This window comes from Falco punctatus, assembly GCF_963210335.1.
Source record: "Falco punctatus genome assembly, chromosome: 6".
Classification (NCBI taxonomy): Eukaryota; Metazoa; Chordata; class Aves; order Falconiformes; family Falconidae; genus Falco; species Falco punctatus.
The window spans coordinates 39170513-39184287 of NC_137585.1; the positions used below are offsets into that span (position 1 = coordinate 39170513).

The 13775-nt window shown below is 40.2% G+C and overlaps 1 protein-coding gene across 2 annotated transcripts in view; it reads right to left on the minus strand.

Annotated features, from left to right (window-relative positions):
- Nucleotides 1-606: 606 nt before the first annotated feature.
- LIN7A (lin-7 homolog A, crumbs cell polarity complex component) overlaps nt 607-13775 on the minus strand; it is a 63463-nt gene continuing 50294 nt past the window's right edge. Inside the window, exons 4-6 of one of the 2 annotated variants that reach the window (XM_080393289.1) lie at nt 13091-13300; nt 5542-5750; nt 607-3928 (exon numbers count right to left, since the gene is read on the minus strand). In XM_080393289.1, the coding sequence (XP_080249415.1) occupies nt 3886-3928; nt 5542-5750; nt 13091-13300 (462 nt within the window). In that variant the 3' untranslated portion in view covers nt 607-3885. Of the gene's footprint in view, nt 3929-5537; nt 5751-13090; nt 13301-13775 lie in introns of both variants that reach the window. The other variant, XM_080393290.1, reaches the window with a different exon arrangement.

Genomic DNA, 13775 nt, shown 5'->3' on the forward strand with positions numbered 1-13775 from the left:
TTCATGCTAGTAGTTCAGAATGTTTAGTCAGTGGCTCTGCTTATAAACCCTTTTACGGGATTCCTTGTCCTGTTGTAAGATATATGTCAGAGACAGGTGGAATGAATCACATTTGAGGGATGTCTCTACCTCTGTTGACTGTGGAAACAATCAGTGTAAGCTCTGCAGCTTGCTTTTAGACAGCTGATGGTAGAGGCAATGAATCCATCAGACATCTACCTAAATATTTCAGCTAGTTCAGACTACATTTGCTTCATGGCAAGCAGGGTGAGCTTGTGTCTGCTTGCAAGACTGTCTGAATGCATCCCTAATTCATACTGACCTTCTCATGGCTCAGCATAATGGGCTGTATTTCTCATCAGACAGGTATCGCAGCAGGCAGAACGTTCTTGCGAACTGACCCAGAATACTCTCTGGGTTTGAAACTTGTTTTGTTAAATGCTGGATATGGAAATGGTCTCCCTAGTGCTTATGCAGGGACAGTATTACTTCTAGCTAATAATCCTCTGCTTACATATGGAAGGATCCCCTTAGATCTTCTAGGCATAGTTAAGCATTAGGAGATTGGTTAGTTTTCTTTTATCCCATTTTCAGAAAAAATCAGAAACAGTCTCATCCTGTACTAAAATACATCTTCTATCAGCATAATAACTATTTTAAATTCTGAAATTATGCTTAAAATCCCGTATTATTTCAAACGCAGGCAAAACCACCCTTCCTGATTAGTGTTTATTCTAGAAACCTTGTTTACTCATGAGATATTAACTTCATTGAGAACTCTAAAATCCCTGAAGTTAGTAGATGAATAAGCAGTTTCTTCTGCAGATATGGCATGTAATTTTGTGCTTTCTGCAAGAGTTCCCAAAGGTTCCTAAATCAGATTGGAAGCTTGGCTGAGGTAAATATATACAAAAGTTATGATGTATAGGACCAAGAGGTCTGAAGTATTATTCATCAGGGAACTGCAGGTAGATTTTTATGTCATTTCTTCCACCCATGGGCATTCATTGACCTTTCCTGTATGACTTGCCACTGTAGAAGGAAAAGAGGAAAATGCAAGCTGGTGAGCTTTTCACTTTATCAAGGGCTACGAAATCCTTTGATCCCCTGTAAAGTGCCAGTCAGATCAGATGTCACAAACAGAAAAACAATGGCTAGCACAGCAGATCCACCGACCTCAGCAAGTGAATCGTACCAACCATGAATCTCTATTATTAGATCTTACATCTGGATCTCTGGCATAAGTGAATGTGATGCAAGAACCTGTAAAAATCACGTGGCACCCCTTTGGTTACTGTAATAAAGAGACAGAAAAGACTTCTTGGATCTCCTACCTCAGTTTGCTTCCAGTGCAGAGAAATATGAGGGAGCCCCAAGAGTAAATGTGAGCGATAAAATTCACTAAGTTGACTGAAGGAATATCAATTCAGTGCAGTAAAACAGCAAATGCCGGGAGACCATTCAGTTAAAATACAATGCATGGTACCTGCAGACATGCATGTGGGAAATGTTGTCCTCCCTGCCCTTCTTTTCAGTCCTAATTCAGCAATGCATGTCTGAAATGCCTTGCTGCATCAGGACCAAAGACATTTAAACCACAAATGAGAAGTCTGTCTACAACTACATGCAGGTGACAGGTTTAGGGACACATTATCCTGTGATTAAGTGGCTATATGTTTTATTGATCAATAAGGGGCATGAAAAGTGATCCTTACACAGTTATTTCTTCCTGCTTCCACTTCAAATTCATTGACAGTTGTATTTTGCTTATTTTTTTCTTTCATCTTATTGTTAAATGTTGGCAAAGACTAGAATGTTAATTTTAGTGTGTATAAATAATTTATTGAATAATAATATATGAAAATGAATTTGATATGCTTCTCTATATGAATGACATTCTATTATTGAAATTTATTAATCAGCACATTCCACTGCATCAGACCTAAATTTTTTGAGGAAGAGGAGGGGAGGAGGTGGAGAGGCAGTTTGGAAAAATGCAGTACAGTGGGCTGACTAAATCTGAATACTTGGTCTCTGAAAATGCAGCTATCAGTGTAATTCAGATCATACTGATGAGATACAGAACAGCTATACGCAGTCATAATACCAATTTATGTACTGTCGATATTAATAGCAGTGTCTGTTTGATAATACAGTTTTAAAATAGGTACATACAATTTTATTAAGTATAAAAAGACACCGTGCAGAGCACAATATAATATATTTCATCTTTAATTCTCTCAAACTCCACTGTCTTAATTGATATTGTCACCAATGACCACTGGATAGTATTATTCCTCTGCATAAAATGAGGCTTCTCTGGATAAATTCATGCTGTTTGGTTTTAAAAATACAGTAATTTCCTTTCTATGGCTACTTACACTAATCAAACACTGTCAAGACTGTTGGCTGGCCTGCATTTGGTTTCTAATATATGCTATGATATTGCCAATTTCCCCTGTTCTGATTTGCCTCACTCTGAGAACAGATCCTTCAAAATATTAATTGTTTCTGACTTTGTTCCAAGTTCACAACCAGAGCACTGGTTCAGACCATTTCTACATTCTTCACATTACTAAACTTTCACTGACATCAGCTGGAGTTTTCAACGTGCAAGGACGTCTCCCCTAAGCTCCTTTTCTCCCCCATCTTTTCTAATGAAGCATACAGGGCATGCTGAAAATTATTATTTTTTAGAATTTGGGGGTTCCACTTTCATATTTTCTTGAAAGTAGATGACATTTATAGCCTTCCAGCTTTGACTGTTTTCTTTGGAAAAGCAGACGTGTAAACTTAAGAACTTAGTTATATATTTTGTTGCACATTCCAATTTGGTTTGATTTAAACAAACAAAAAAAAAGTCAGAATTTTAACTTCATTTTTTTTTTAAATAATAATGTGCAAGTCTTAAAATAACTTACACTTCCTCCTCTCTAAAATATATTAACATTAGACTGGAAAATAAATTAAAGAATACAGAAAAGCTGAGTTTATGCCGTCACAGTAATATTTGCCAAACAAAGCTTGGTCTTTTGCTAACATTAGCTTACTACATTTGCAATACATGCTAAGCAAAGACCCTAATTCTCTAACAGGTACATTCAGACAATATATATTTTATGGAATAAATATATAATATATCCAGTTATAGATTTCTGAATAGTAACTATAATAGATACAAGCAATACCTACGTTTAAAAATACAGTTCTAGGATTCCCTAACTTTACTACTAATACAATTAAAATTGACCTAAAACTTTCTCACTCTGTTGATGCATAATAAAATATATGGAAACACCAAGAGTAAAAAGCCAATTGCTTCTACAAATGGAATACTTTATAAATATAGTAAATTGCTATTTCCAGAGGGAAAATTGAAAATTATAAACAGGAAGTTAGGTTAAAACAGCTCTACAATATATAGTACAAAGTGGCTATGAAGCGTGATGTATGAGTTTGATGTCTGTGGCAAAATTTTGAACTGATGTAGTTCATTTCTGGAGATAACTGTAGAGAAAGATTCTGTTCCTAAAAGCAGCCAATCTTGGTCTCCTTAAAACAAAACTTTCAGTGACTAGAGAAATCCAACTGGCCAATTTTTCAGAGAAAGGAGTGCAAGATTAGATCAAACAGAATTATTTGGAAGCCCTGGACTTCTCTATTTCATAGGGTTTACCTATCATGTTCTCATTAGGAACAGAGTCACAGAAGTACTACATATTTGTGACTGCTGCGTGCTGAAAAGCCTTATCATGAAGGTACCCTCCCTATGGCTGTCTTAACTATGTTATTCTTGTACTGCACATTCTCCAGATGAATTCTGTTTCATGTTCCTGTAGTTGTTTCCTTTTGCTGGAATACTGAAGTACAGCTCCGGTTGCTTGATTACTGAACTCGTGATCGAGGCTTTTTTTTTCTTGAGAATAGCCTAGAATTAAAGAAATACATTTCTCAAAGCAAGCACAAGGAATCGAGGAATTAAGTTGCTGGCTGTCTCTGCCTGCCTTTCTTCCTTTTTAGTTTAAAGAAAAAACTTTATATCAGTTAAAATACCTTATTCGCTAATGAGAAGATTGAAGTAGTTAAAAAAATGAAAAACTTCATGTGACTGCCATGTGTATGCCTCCTGCAATGGCCACATTTTATACAGAAACCCAAAACTTACTTCATGAAATACTACTGTTTTTACCTCCTGTCCAAGTTGAGGCCCTGAGGTAGGACTGAGATCCCACTCAGAGCCTTTGTTTGCCTCAACAAAACTGGAATTCTGGTGGTCACAGGACAAGAGGGTCTATAAGGTGGATGTTCTCTAAATATCAAGAGATCAGTGTCAACGTTAATAACAATGAAACCATCCCTGGGAGCTTCGGTTTCTGACCATTTGGGGATTATGAGTCACTTGTAGACTCTTACTGGTACAAACACCCTGTTTTGGAAACACCTTGTATGAGATGTGGAGGATTGGGATGTAAGTCATTGGCAAATGCTTCCTACTTGTTTTCCTCTGGGCAAATAGAGCATATTTATAAATGTATTCATGTCACACACTCACTAATTTCAGAAAAACTGTGTATATGGAGAATCTTTGTACCTCACACACCATGCATTTTGACTACGCTGGGAAACTTGCAAAGTCTCCTGGAAGCTACTGCAGTATTGAATGTCAGTCGAGTGAATGAAATACTTCCTACCCAACTGGAGTTCAGTAAGCACTTGCAGGTTCCCTGCAAAGTAACCCCAGAGTGAAGTTTGGGTTCCCTGTAGCAGGGAAGGGACTAGGAAGACTTTTCTTCATGTACCAACAGCAAATCTTGATGTTCTGTTGCAGAGTGGTAATAGCCTAGTTGAAAATACATTAAACTGTGTCTAAATCTTACAGCATATTTTTACTTGTCATAAATGCTCTGGTTTATAATTAAAAAAAATGTTCCCAGTAACTACAGGCTTATGCAGTCTTGCTTGCAGATAAGATGGAGCTGCACAGTTGCTATTGATCTCAAGGTGATCAGTTGGAAATTGGCTCCAGAATTTGTTAGCGTCTTTTGCCTGTTTTCAAAATGCATTTTTACTGGGATAGACCATGTGGATATGTGCCAAAGAATGAGTTCTTCCCATCCTCACCACAGCAAGTGCTTGCTGGGGCCCCGAGGGTATTGCTAGCCCCCTCTGGGGGTCCCCCCCCCCTGCCCATGGCCCAGGACCCCATGGCAGCCCCCTGGGGCCATCAGCCCCTGCCCCAGCGATGCCCCAGCAGGGCCGGTCTCCAGCTCCCACAGCCCGGCCCGGCCATGGGCCCACTGAGCCTGGGCCACCTGCAAGGTCACATCCCAGCCTGCCCCCATCCCCAGGGAGGTGTTTGATGCCCGGGGCTGGGGCTGGCCTGGTGCCCCCCGGCTGGCCCGCTCCTGGCTGGGGCTGGGATGGCCTCTGGAGCCCAGCCAGGCCCTGCCCTGATGGACCCCCAGACCCCCAGGAGCTGTTGGCCCAGGCAGGGCATGCCACCACTGGACTTAGGGCAGACCAATGAATCCTCTCACCTACGACATATGGTTTTGCTGTGTAGTTTGCTGCTGTTGCTGCTGCTGAATGAGCAACTGCTGCTGTTGCCGGCGCCGGGCTGTTCTCAGTTTTTCAAAGCGAGCCTCCATCTCCTCCAGCACCTTGGGAGTGTAGCGAACCACCAGCTTGACGCTGTCCTTAGCTGCCTTCAGCAGCTCCACTGCCTTCTCATGGTGTTCTCCTTCCACGCTCTGGGAGCAGGGAGAACAGAATTAATAAAGAAAATTCTGTTTTGATCAAGAGCTCTGCCCTCTTTCATACAGAAAAGCTGTCGGGGTTTTAGGAAGTTTCCACACCTTACATTTTTCAAGGTATCACTAATTGAAAGTGTTGGGTTAAGTAAGATTTATGATTTATGCACTGCTGGAAACGTATTCATTTTCATATTTTAAAATAACACAAATCTGGTTTAGGTTACGTTACAAACCTGATTTCTGATCTGTGTGAAAAGGGGGGGGGGGAAATGCTCAACGAGCTTTATGCAAACAAAAAAGAAAGTTAAAAAAAACCCAAACAAACCCCACAGTACAAACTCAAACAAACTGTTTGCACAGTAGAAAAATAAAATCCTGTTTAAACGTTGGAAAGAAATGAAGAAATTGCAAGTTTGAAATGGCAATTCCTGTTTTATACCCTGGCCCTGTTCGGATCCCACAGGGAATGCCATGTGGTGATTAAGCAGTTGCTGAGCGGCAGGCGGAGGAGCATGTCTGCTGCTCCTGGGGGCAGCCCACGTCTTGGGGTTAAGGGCATTGCTCAGGCGTTGGCTGTTTATGTGATACAGGTTCTCTATTGGAAATAAACTAGTCTTTATCTGGTTAGTTGTAAGCAATCAAACACTAATGACTGAAACACTGGAAGTTCTGGCTGAAGGAATATGCATTTTTCCCTCCCTTTCTGGAAAATGTTATATATGGTAAGATGATATCTACTGTGAAATCAAAAGCATTCCCAAAGGGGCTCAAGCTCTGATTTCTATGCTAACATTGTTTGAAACAGTAAGTTTCCAAAAGGGGGAAGTGGCTTGGCTGTGAAAAGAGTTATTTAATTTCTACCATTAAGCTGGACTGACTGGAGTGCTTTTCAGGCATGTGGATTGTTCCACACCTTAAATTTTCTAATGGTGTATGATGGCCCACATGTGTTGTAGGACATATTCCAAGAAATGAAAGTATCTCTGCGCAGAAAAAAAACCCCACACAACTGAGATCTTCACAGGGATTTTAGACCATTTAAGAATAAGTAATTTTCTACCCACATAAAATAAATCAAAGTCTTACTACATGCTGTGTTTCAAAACTCTTATGTATACCATGCTATTTAAAATGAAACTATACCCATAGGCTTCCAAAGAGAAGCAGCAGCATTCAAAATATTTTAACTTCAATTCATGTGAAAAGAATACCTTAGCATCATTATGGTAACTGTCAGAAGAAAATTCTTTCTACTTTAATCTCTCCTATTTGACTGAGTAACATTGTACGAGAACAGTGAATAAGAATTACTTCTGCTGTGGCACACACTGTGTTAGAAATAACGATTTTAAAATTTCAAAAAGTAGACACAATATGCTTCTACATGAATAATACAAACAACACAATTCAAACTTATTGCCTTCCTATTTATCTTCCTTCTCCTGTTAAATATCCTTCAACATACTAATACAAACAATTATTTCATGTCTGGGTTAACGGATTGAACTAAAAGTTCTACAGAAATGTTAAGATGCTTCAAAATTTTTAATGCAATTTATAGAAAAAATGAATGTCATTTCAGGTGCTGGAATAGTTGCCAGAAACACAGAAAACCTTGAAGTAAATATAAATTTGATTGCTGAAATAAATGACTTCATGTTTTTGAACTGTATGTTCATGAAATTCTTCCAGCATGTTTCCTATTCAAAGAAGGTCAAGAAAATTCATTATCTGTGATGACCAGATTTGTTAGAAATTGTGATTGGGATAAATCTGCTGAACAAGCACTGCTACCAAAAATTAACTTGAAGAAAAAAAGTTTTCTTACAAATATTTGAAAAAGAGTTAATTGTTGGATAAAAAACAGTGAATGTGTCTAATGCTCCAAAGACAGCTAAAATAATAAGCAATAGAATTTTGTGAGATTGCTTTAATGAACAAGTCACAGACACAAATTAAAACTTTCCCATGTCCCCTACCCTGTAACTGCTCAATGTTAGAAGAGGCGATAATAACTGACACATATTGTAACTAGCTGTCTTTTGTAACCCACTGCTTTGTGACTGGCTTTGATACTGGCTTTTGTAAACACAGTCTTGACCTTAGGAGGAGATCTGTAAAATTTGGCATTTTTCTATATTTCACGTTTTGCTTGTGAATCGCGTTCAGTATGACACGACATGGACATTCAGAGGAAATAACAGTGTATTCAGTGTTGTCGTGATTGCTGCACAACGGTGTGAATCTAGAACAGGCTATGAACAAAAATCATAAGCTCCCAAGCTACGTGAAATACCCATTTCACATAATCACAGAATGGTCCAGAGTTGGAAGGGGCCTCTGGAGATCATCTAGTCCAGCCCCCTTCTAAAGCAGGTTCACCTACAGCAGGTTGCACAGAATCACATCCAGGCTGGTTTTGAATGTCTCCAGAGAAGGAGACTCCATACCCTCTCTAGGCAGCCTGTTCCAGTGTTCCGTCACTCTCAGAGTAAATAAGTTCTTCCTCGTATTCAGAAGAAACGCCCAGTGTTGCGGTTTGTGCCCGTTGCCCCTTGTCCTGTCGCTGGGCACCGCTGAACGGAGCCTGGCCCCATCCTCCTGACACTCGCCCTTAAGATACCTGCAGGCATTGGCAAGGTCCCCTCCCAGTCTTCTCTTCTCCAGGCTAAACAGCCCCAGCTCTCTCAGCCTTTCCTCATCAGGGAGATGCCCCAGTCCCCTCATCACCTCCGTAGCCCTCCACTGGCCCCTCTGCAGTAGTTCCCTGTCTCTCATGAACTAGGGAGCCCAGAACTGGACACAGCCCTCCAGATGTGGCCTCACCAGGGCAGGGGGGAAGGATCACCTCCCTCAACGTGCTGGCCATGCTCCCCCTAATGCACCCAAGGATCCCATTGGCCTCCTTGGCCACCAGGGCACACTGCTGGCTCATGGTCAGCTTGGTGTCCACCAGAACACCCAGGTCCTTCTCCACACAGAGCTGCTTTCCAGTTGGTCAACCCCCAGCCTGTACTTGTGCACGGGGTTATTCCTCCCCAGGTGCAGGACCCTACGCTTGCCTTTGCTGAACATCATTAGGTTCCTCCCTGCCCAGCTCTCCAGCCTGTCCAGGTCTCACTGAACAGTAGTGCAGCCTTCTAGTGTATTCCTCCCAGTTTTGTATCATCAACAGACTCACTGAGTGTATGCTCTGTGCCTTCATCCAGGTCACTGATGAGTAAGTTGAACAGGACTGCAGCCAGTACCGACCCCAGGGGCACACCGCTGGCTACAGGCGTGCAGCTGGACTCTGTGCCACTGATCACAGCTCTGAGCTCTGCCCTTCAGCCTGTTCTCGATCCACCCCACTGTCCACCCATCTAACCCACACTGCCTGAGCCTACCTATGAGGATGTTATGGGAGATAGTGTTAAAGTCTTGATGAGGTCAAGGTAGACAACATCCACTGCTCTCCTCTTATCTACCCAGCCAGTCATTCCATTGTAGAAGGCTATTAAGTTGGTCAGGCATGATTTCCCCTTGGTGAATCCATGTTGACTGTTTCTGATGACCTTCTCTTCCTCCACATGCTTCAAGATGACCTCCAGTATGAGCTGTTCCATCACCTTTCCAGGGATGGAGGTGAGGCTGACTGGCCTGTAGTTTCCTAGGTCCTCCTTCTTGCCTTTTTTGAAGAGTGGAGTGCCATTGGCTTTCCTCCAGTCCTCAGGCACCTCTCCTGTCCTCCATGACCTTTCAAAGATGATGGAAAGTAGCTTAGCAATAACATCTGCCAGCTCCCTCAGCACCTGGGGGTGCATCCCATCGGGGCTCATGGATTTGTGGGTGTCAGGTTTGTTTAAATAATCTGTAACAAGATCCTCCTCAACCAGGGGCAAGTCTCCCTTTCTCTAGATTTCCTCTATTGCCTCCAGGGTCTGGGAAACTTGAGGGCTGGCTTTCAAAGAGTTTTATGGTTCTGACTTCAATCAGCAACTCTGATTGTATCTGTTCTGTAGGGGAATAACAAGATTGTGTACTTTAATACTTCATACAACTTAGTAAATTGCATTTAATTAATGATTCCCTGTTTTCTTTCCCATTTACCTCTGGCCTTGTTCTTCCAGTTTACAGCCAGTATTTTCTAATTGGAAATGAAGGGTTTGACTTTGTTGCTATCCAGGTCAATGGAAAACTCCCATTGACTCGAATAGTAATGATGTAGAATTAAGCCTAAAGCTCTGAATCATAACTTAAGAGGGGAAAATAACAAAGGTAAAGTAAAAGATAGTGCTGCTAAATATGAATCCTAGTCCCCAAATGTACTTAACTCAGGTCTTAACTACAGTCTTCAGCTGCTATTAATACAGTTGCTATACTTGCTCTTAACCTCTTCATTGCTGCTTGCACTCATGATTTCCAAGGCATTACAAACGCTTCACCTGCACAGCGACAACTGCACAACTGAAACAGCAGAACCCCTTGGAGTAGGGAAAAGAGCTAATACCAGCATAGGAAGTTGTTTTGCTGTTCGAATTCTTCCACCTCTGCAAACCTCTGAAACTGCACTGGGAGAGGACTCCTGCTCTATCAGTCATGTCTGTACAAGGGATTTTGCTGACTGGATTATGCTGGCTGGGGCCATTGTGAGGATCTGACACTCCTGTTACTTTAGAATCTCCCACCAAACATGGGATTTAATAAATTTGTTTCAGAATGTATATCTTTATTTAATATCTAATTTTTTATTACATATATTTATATATACTTAAGCCTTTATTTCCATTATTGCATTGACAGATTGCATCAAAAAGAAGGATGCAAGATACTGTAAAGACAAGTACAGCTGAAAGAACTGCAGATATGGTGTGGGAAAACACAAACCATTACTGTATCCAGGTTCACAGACTTGTCATAAACATAAAAGAAAAAAATCCCACTCTTGCAGACAAAAAAGAGAATCTGATTGCTACTTTACAAGTTGAGAAACCAAGGAGAATATTTCTGTTAGGTATCTGTGAACAAATGCTTGGGTGACAAATTAGCCATTATAAACCTATTTGGCATTCCTCCCTGTATCTGACTCACACCAGGTATCTGAGAAATGCAGAATATTTGCCAGATATGAACAGCCACCAGCAAGTGTCTTTGCTGAGCCATCTGCAGGGCTTACTGCTTTCAATTTCCTTTACATTTAGGGGGTATGGGACAGAAGTATGTAACAAAATCCTCAGGAAAATGAGAAAATACTTTTTTAAACATTGGTGAAACAGCTCAAGGAACAGTCATCCCAGTCGTGCTGGGATAAAGAATGTGGATTGTGAACACACAGCTCTAATTTTATGTTGATAATTATAAAGTTGGATAACCATCAACTGCTGAGCACAAACAGGTTACAGATATTTCATTTTCATTTCATGTTCCACTGCTGAGCGGTCTGTTGTATTGTACATACTGTATATTACTCGCTTTTCTCCAGCTACATTAAGAGAAGCACAGAGTGAACTAGTCCCAGTGAACAATGTTAAATTTAGACCTTTTTCTTCCACTCTCAAGCTGTCTGCAAACAAATTACCACTTCTCTAATTTTTGCCTTTTTATGAATTATATTGTGTGAACATAATTCAGCCCAAGACTGGTTTATGAAGAGTTGCTCAGAGGCATTATCTCAAGTATGCAATTGCAATCCAAACTTCAAATTCTGTTATTTAGACTCTGAACACAAAAATATTTTTTTGCATCTCTGAATCAACTTTCCTGTGTGCTTACATGTAATTGGGGTTTTTATATTGTGGGGATTTTTTGCTACGTTAGCTTAATACACATTCTAGAGCACATTCATGAATTTTTTTGAACAGAGTATCATAACATAGAGATGACAGCAGACTCAAATTCAATATATTTTGACATCTGAAAGTTCACCATTTCCCTCCCTGGTATTTGGCTAGATGCTGTTGACAGTAAAAGTATTTTTCAAGAACCATCCATCAATTAGTGAAGATAAACTCTTTTATCTGCCTTTTTATTCACCTGTTGAAAAAGTGCTGAACAACAACAGAATTATTTGATCTACTTCCAATCAGTGAAGTTCAGGCAATTTACTTCATTAAATGTTCAGCGGATTTCTGTTTGCTTGAGACTAAATAATCTTTTCAGTGAGTTTTCTTTACTTTTTTGGTATTTTTTCTTTGTCATTGCATACTGAGGCAAGCAAGCTTCCAGACCTATTATTTCTCTTTTGAGAACGTGATGGTTGATAGAAGTGGTAAAAAGTCTGAAGTGTTGCACTAGCATTCTGTTTCAAGAGAAAGGGAATAGCTATTGTTGAAAGAAACAGACGATAACATGAAAGAATGTCAAACCCAGCATTTTTTTCATTCTTTATGGGCTTACAACAAAGAAGAAATTTAAGTTGGAAAGTCCTATATTTATGACTGGATTCAGGAATTGCTCCTACGTGCCTTTGGTGCATTTAAATATGAGGTTTAGATGGAGGTTTTGCATGAAAAAGGATTATGTTTTCATTAAGAGAAGTATAGAGTTATACGAATGACTATGCTTACCTTTTCAGTACTTCACATTCCCTTGTAAAAGGCAACAAAAAGCAAAATGAAAGGCAGAATTTGACCCGTATCATGTAGTCAGAGCTTTTTTTTCTCTCTATTCCAACAGCCCTTTTATTTTTACATCCATATTGACATTCACAGTGAAACTACTGCAAAACACTCCGCCCTGAAGTATTGACTTACATGAAAAACGGCTGTGTAAAAAATGTACCTTTTTATCGAGAATACATGCTCCCCATATGTGTACATTTGTACTGCTGATTTCTCTGACAAAGATATAGCTGGATGAATGTTACTGAAAGATATCTGGAATGCACCTTCCATTGCAAATCAGTGCCAAACGTGCTTACCAAGTTTCATTTTATGTGCTCAAAGGCTCTGAAGGTTACAAGACTACACAAGTGCCACTGAGGCATCACTGTGCTTGGAAAGGGCTGTGTGGCTCAGATGCTAAGTTGTGCAAGAACATCAAAGTCTGCTATTACGCTTTTACTGCAAAAGGAATTTGCAGAATTATCAATTAAGAAAGACATAGCTTCCTTGGAAATTAAGCACATGGTGTGGATTTGAAATGAAGCTGTACAACCACCCTGCATTACAACAGGAATTGTAGCGGCACAAAGTTGTTGATGCAGCTTTGCCTCGCTGCACCATAAATGCACACTGAAGGTCTCTCACGGAGCTCATTCTTTTTGTTTCATTTGGCTGCATTTTAAAACACAGTATTAGAACAGATGTGAAAAATGAAAATCCAGATGAAAATGAAAGTTCTATTAAATTTCCACATACCACTCCATTAACTGAAAGCAGCTGGTCCCCCCGTTTGAGCCCTCCATGCCTTTCTGCCACTCCTCCAGGAATGATGCGAGAAATATAAATAGGTGAATTTTGTTCCTTTCCTCCCATGACATTAAAGCCCAGGCCTTCATCAGTCTTTGGCAGCTCCACCACTCGTGGGTGTGAATGGCCTTCACTTGCAGCAAAAGCAGCAACTGTTGCCTGGAAGAAAAAAAATGTGTGATTTGGCTATGTAGGGAGAACACTGATATACATTGTGTTGTTCATTTGCAGGAAGAATTAATTCCTGAGAGAACATTTTAGTATCTTACTCTGACTTTTTCTGATTATCTGAGAGCATTTAAAAAATATTGTTCCATGCCAATGCTTTTCAAATAAAGGAATAAGCAGAGGAATACAGAATTTTGGTGACTTGTCAAAGATAACACAGAAAGTAAGCAGCACAGCCAGAAGTAGGCACTGTGTGAGTAAGCCTGACTGTGTAGTGGTGAACCCTTACGATCACTAGTGCATTTCTTCATTGCCTTTTCACAGGGAGAAAATCTATTACTGTGGGAAAAGATAATGTGATCTCTGCTGTGTTACTAGTTGAAATAAAATGGATGAACTGTTAATTCTCTGCTCTGCTTTCAGAGGTATGGAATTACTTATTTCATTTTTTGGGCACAGAAAAAAT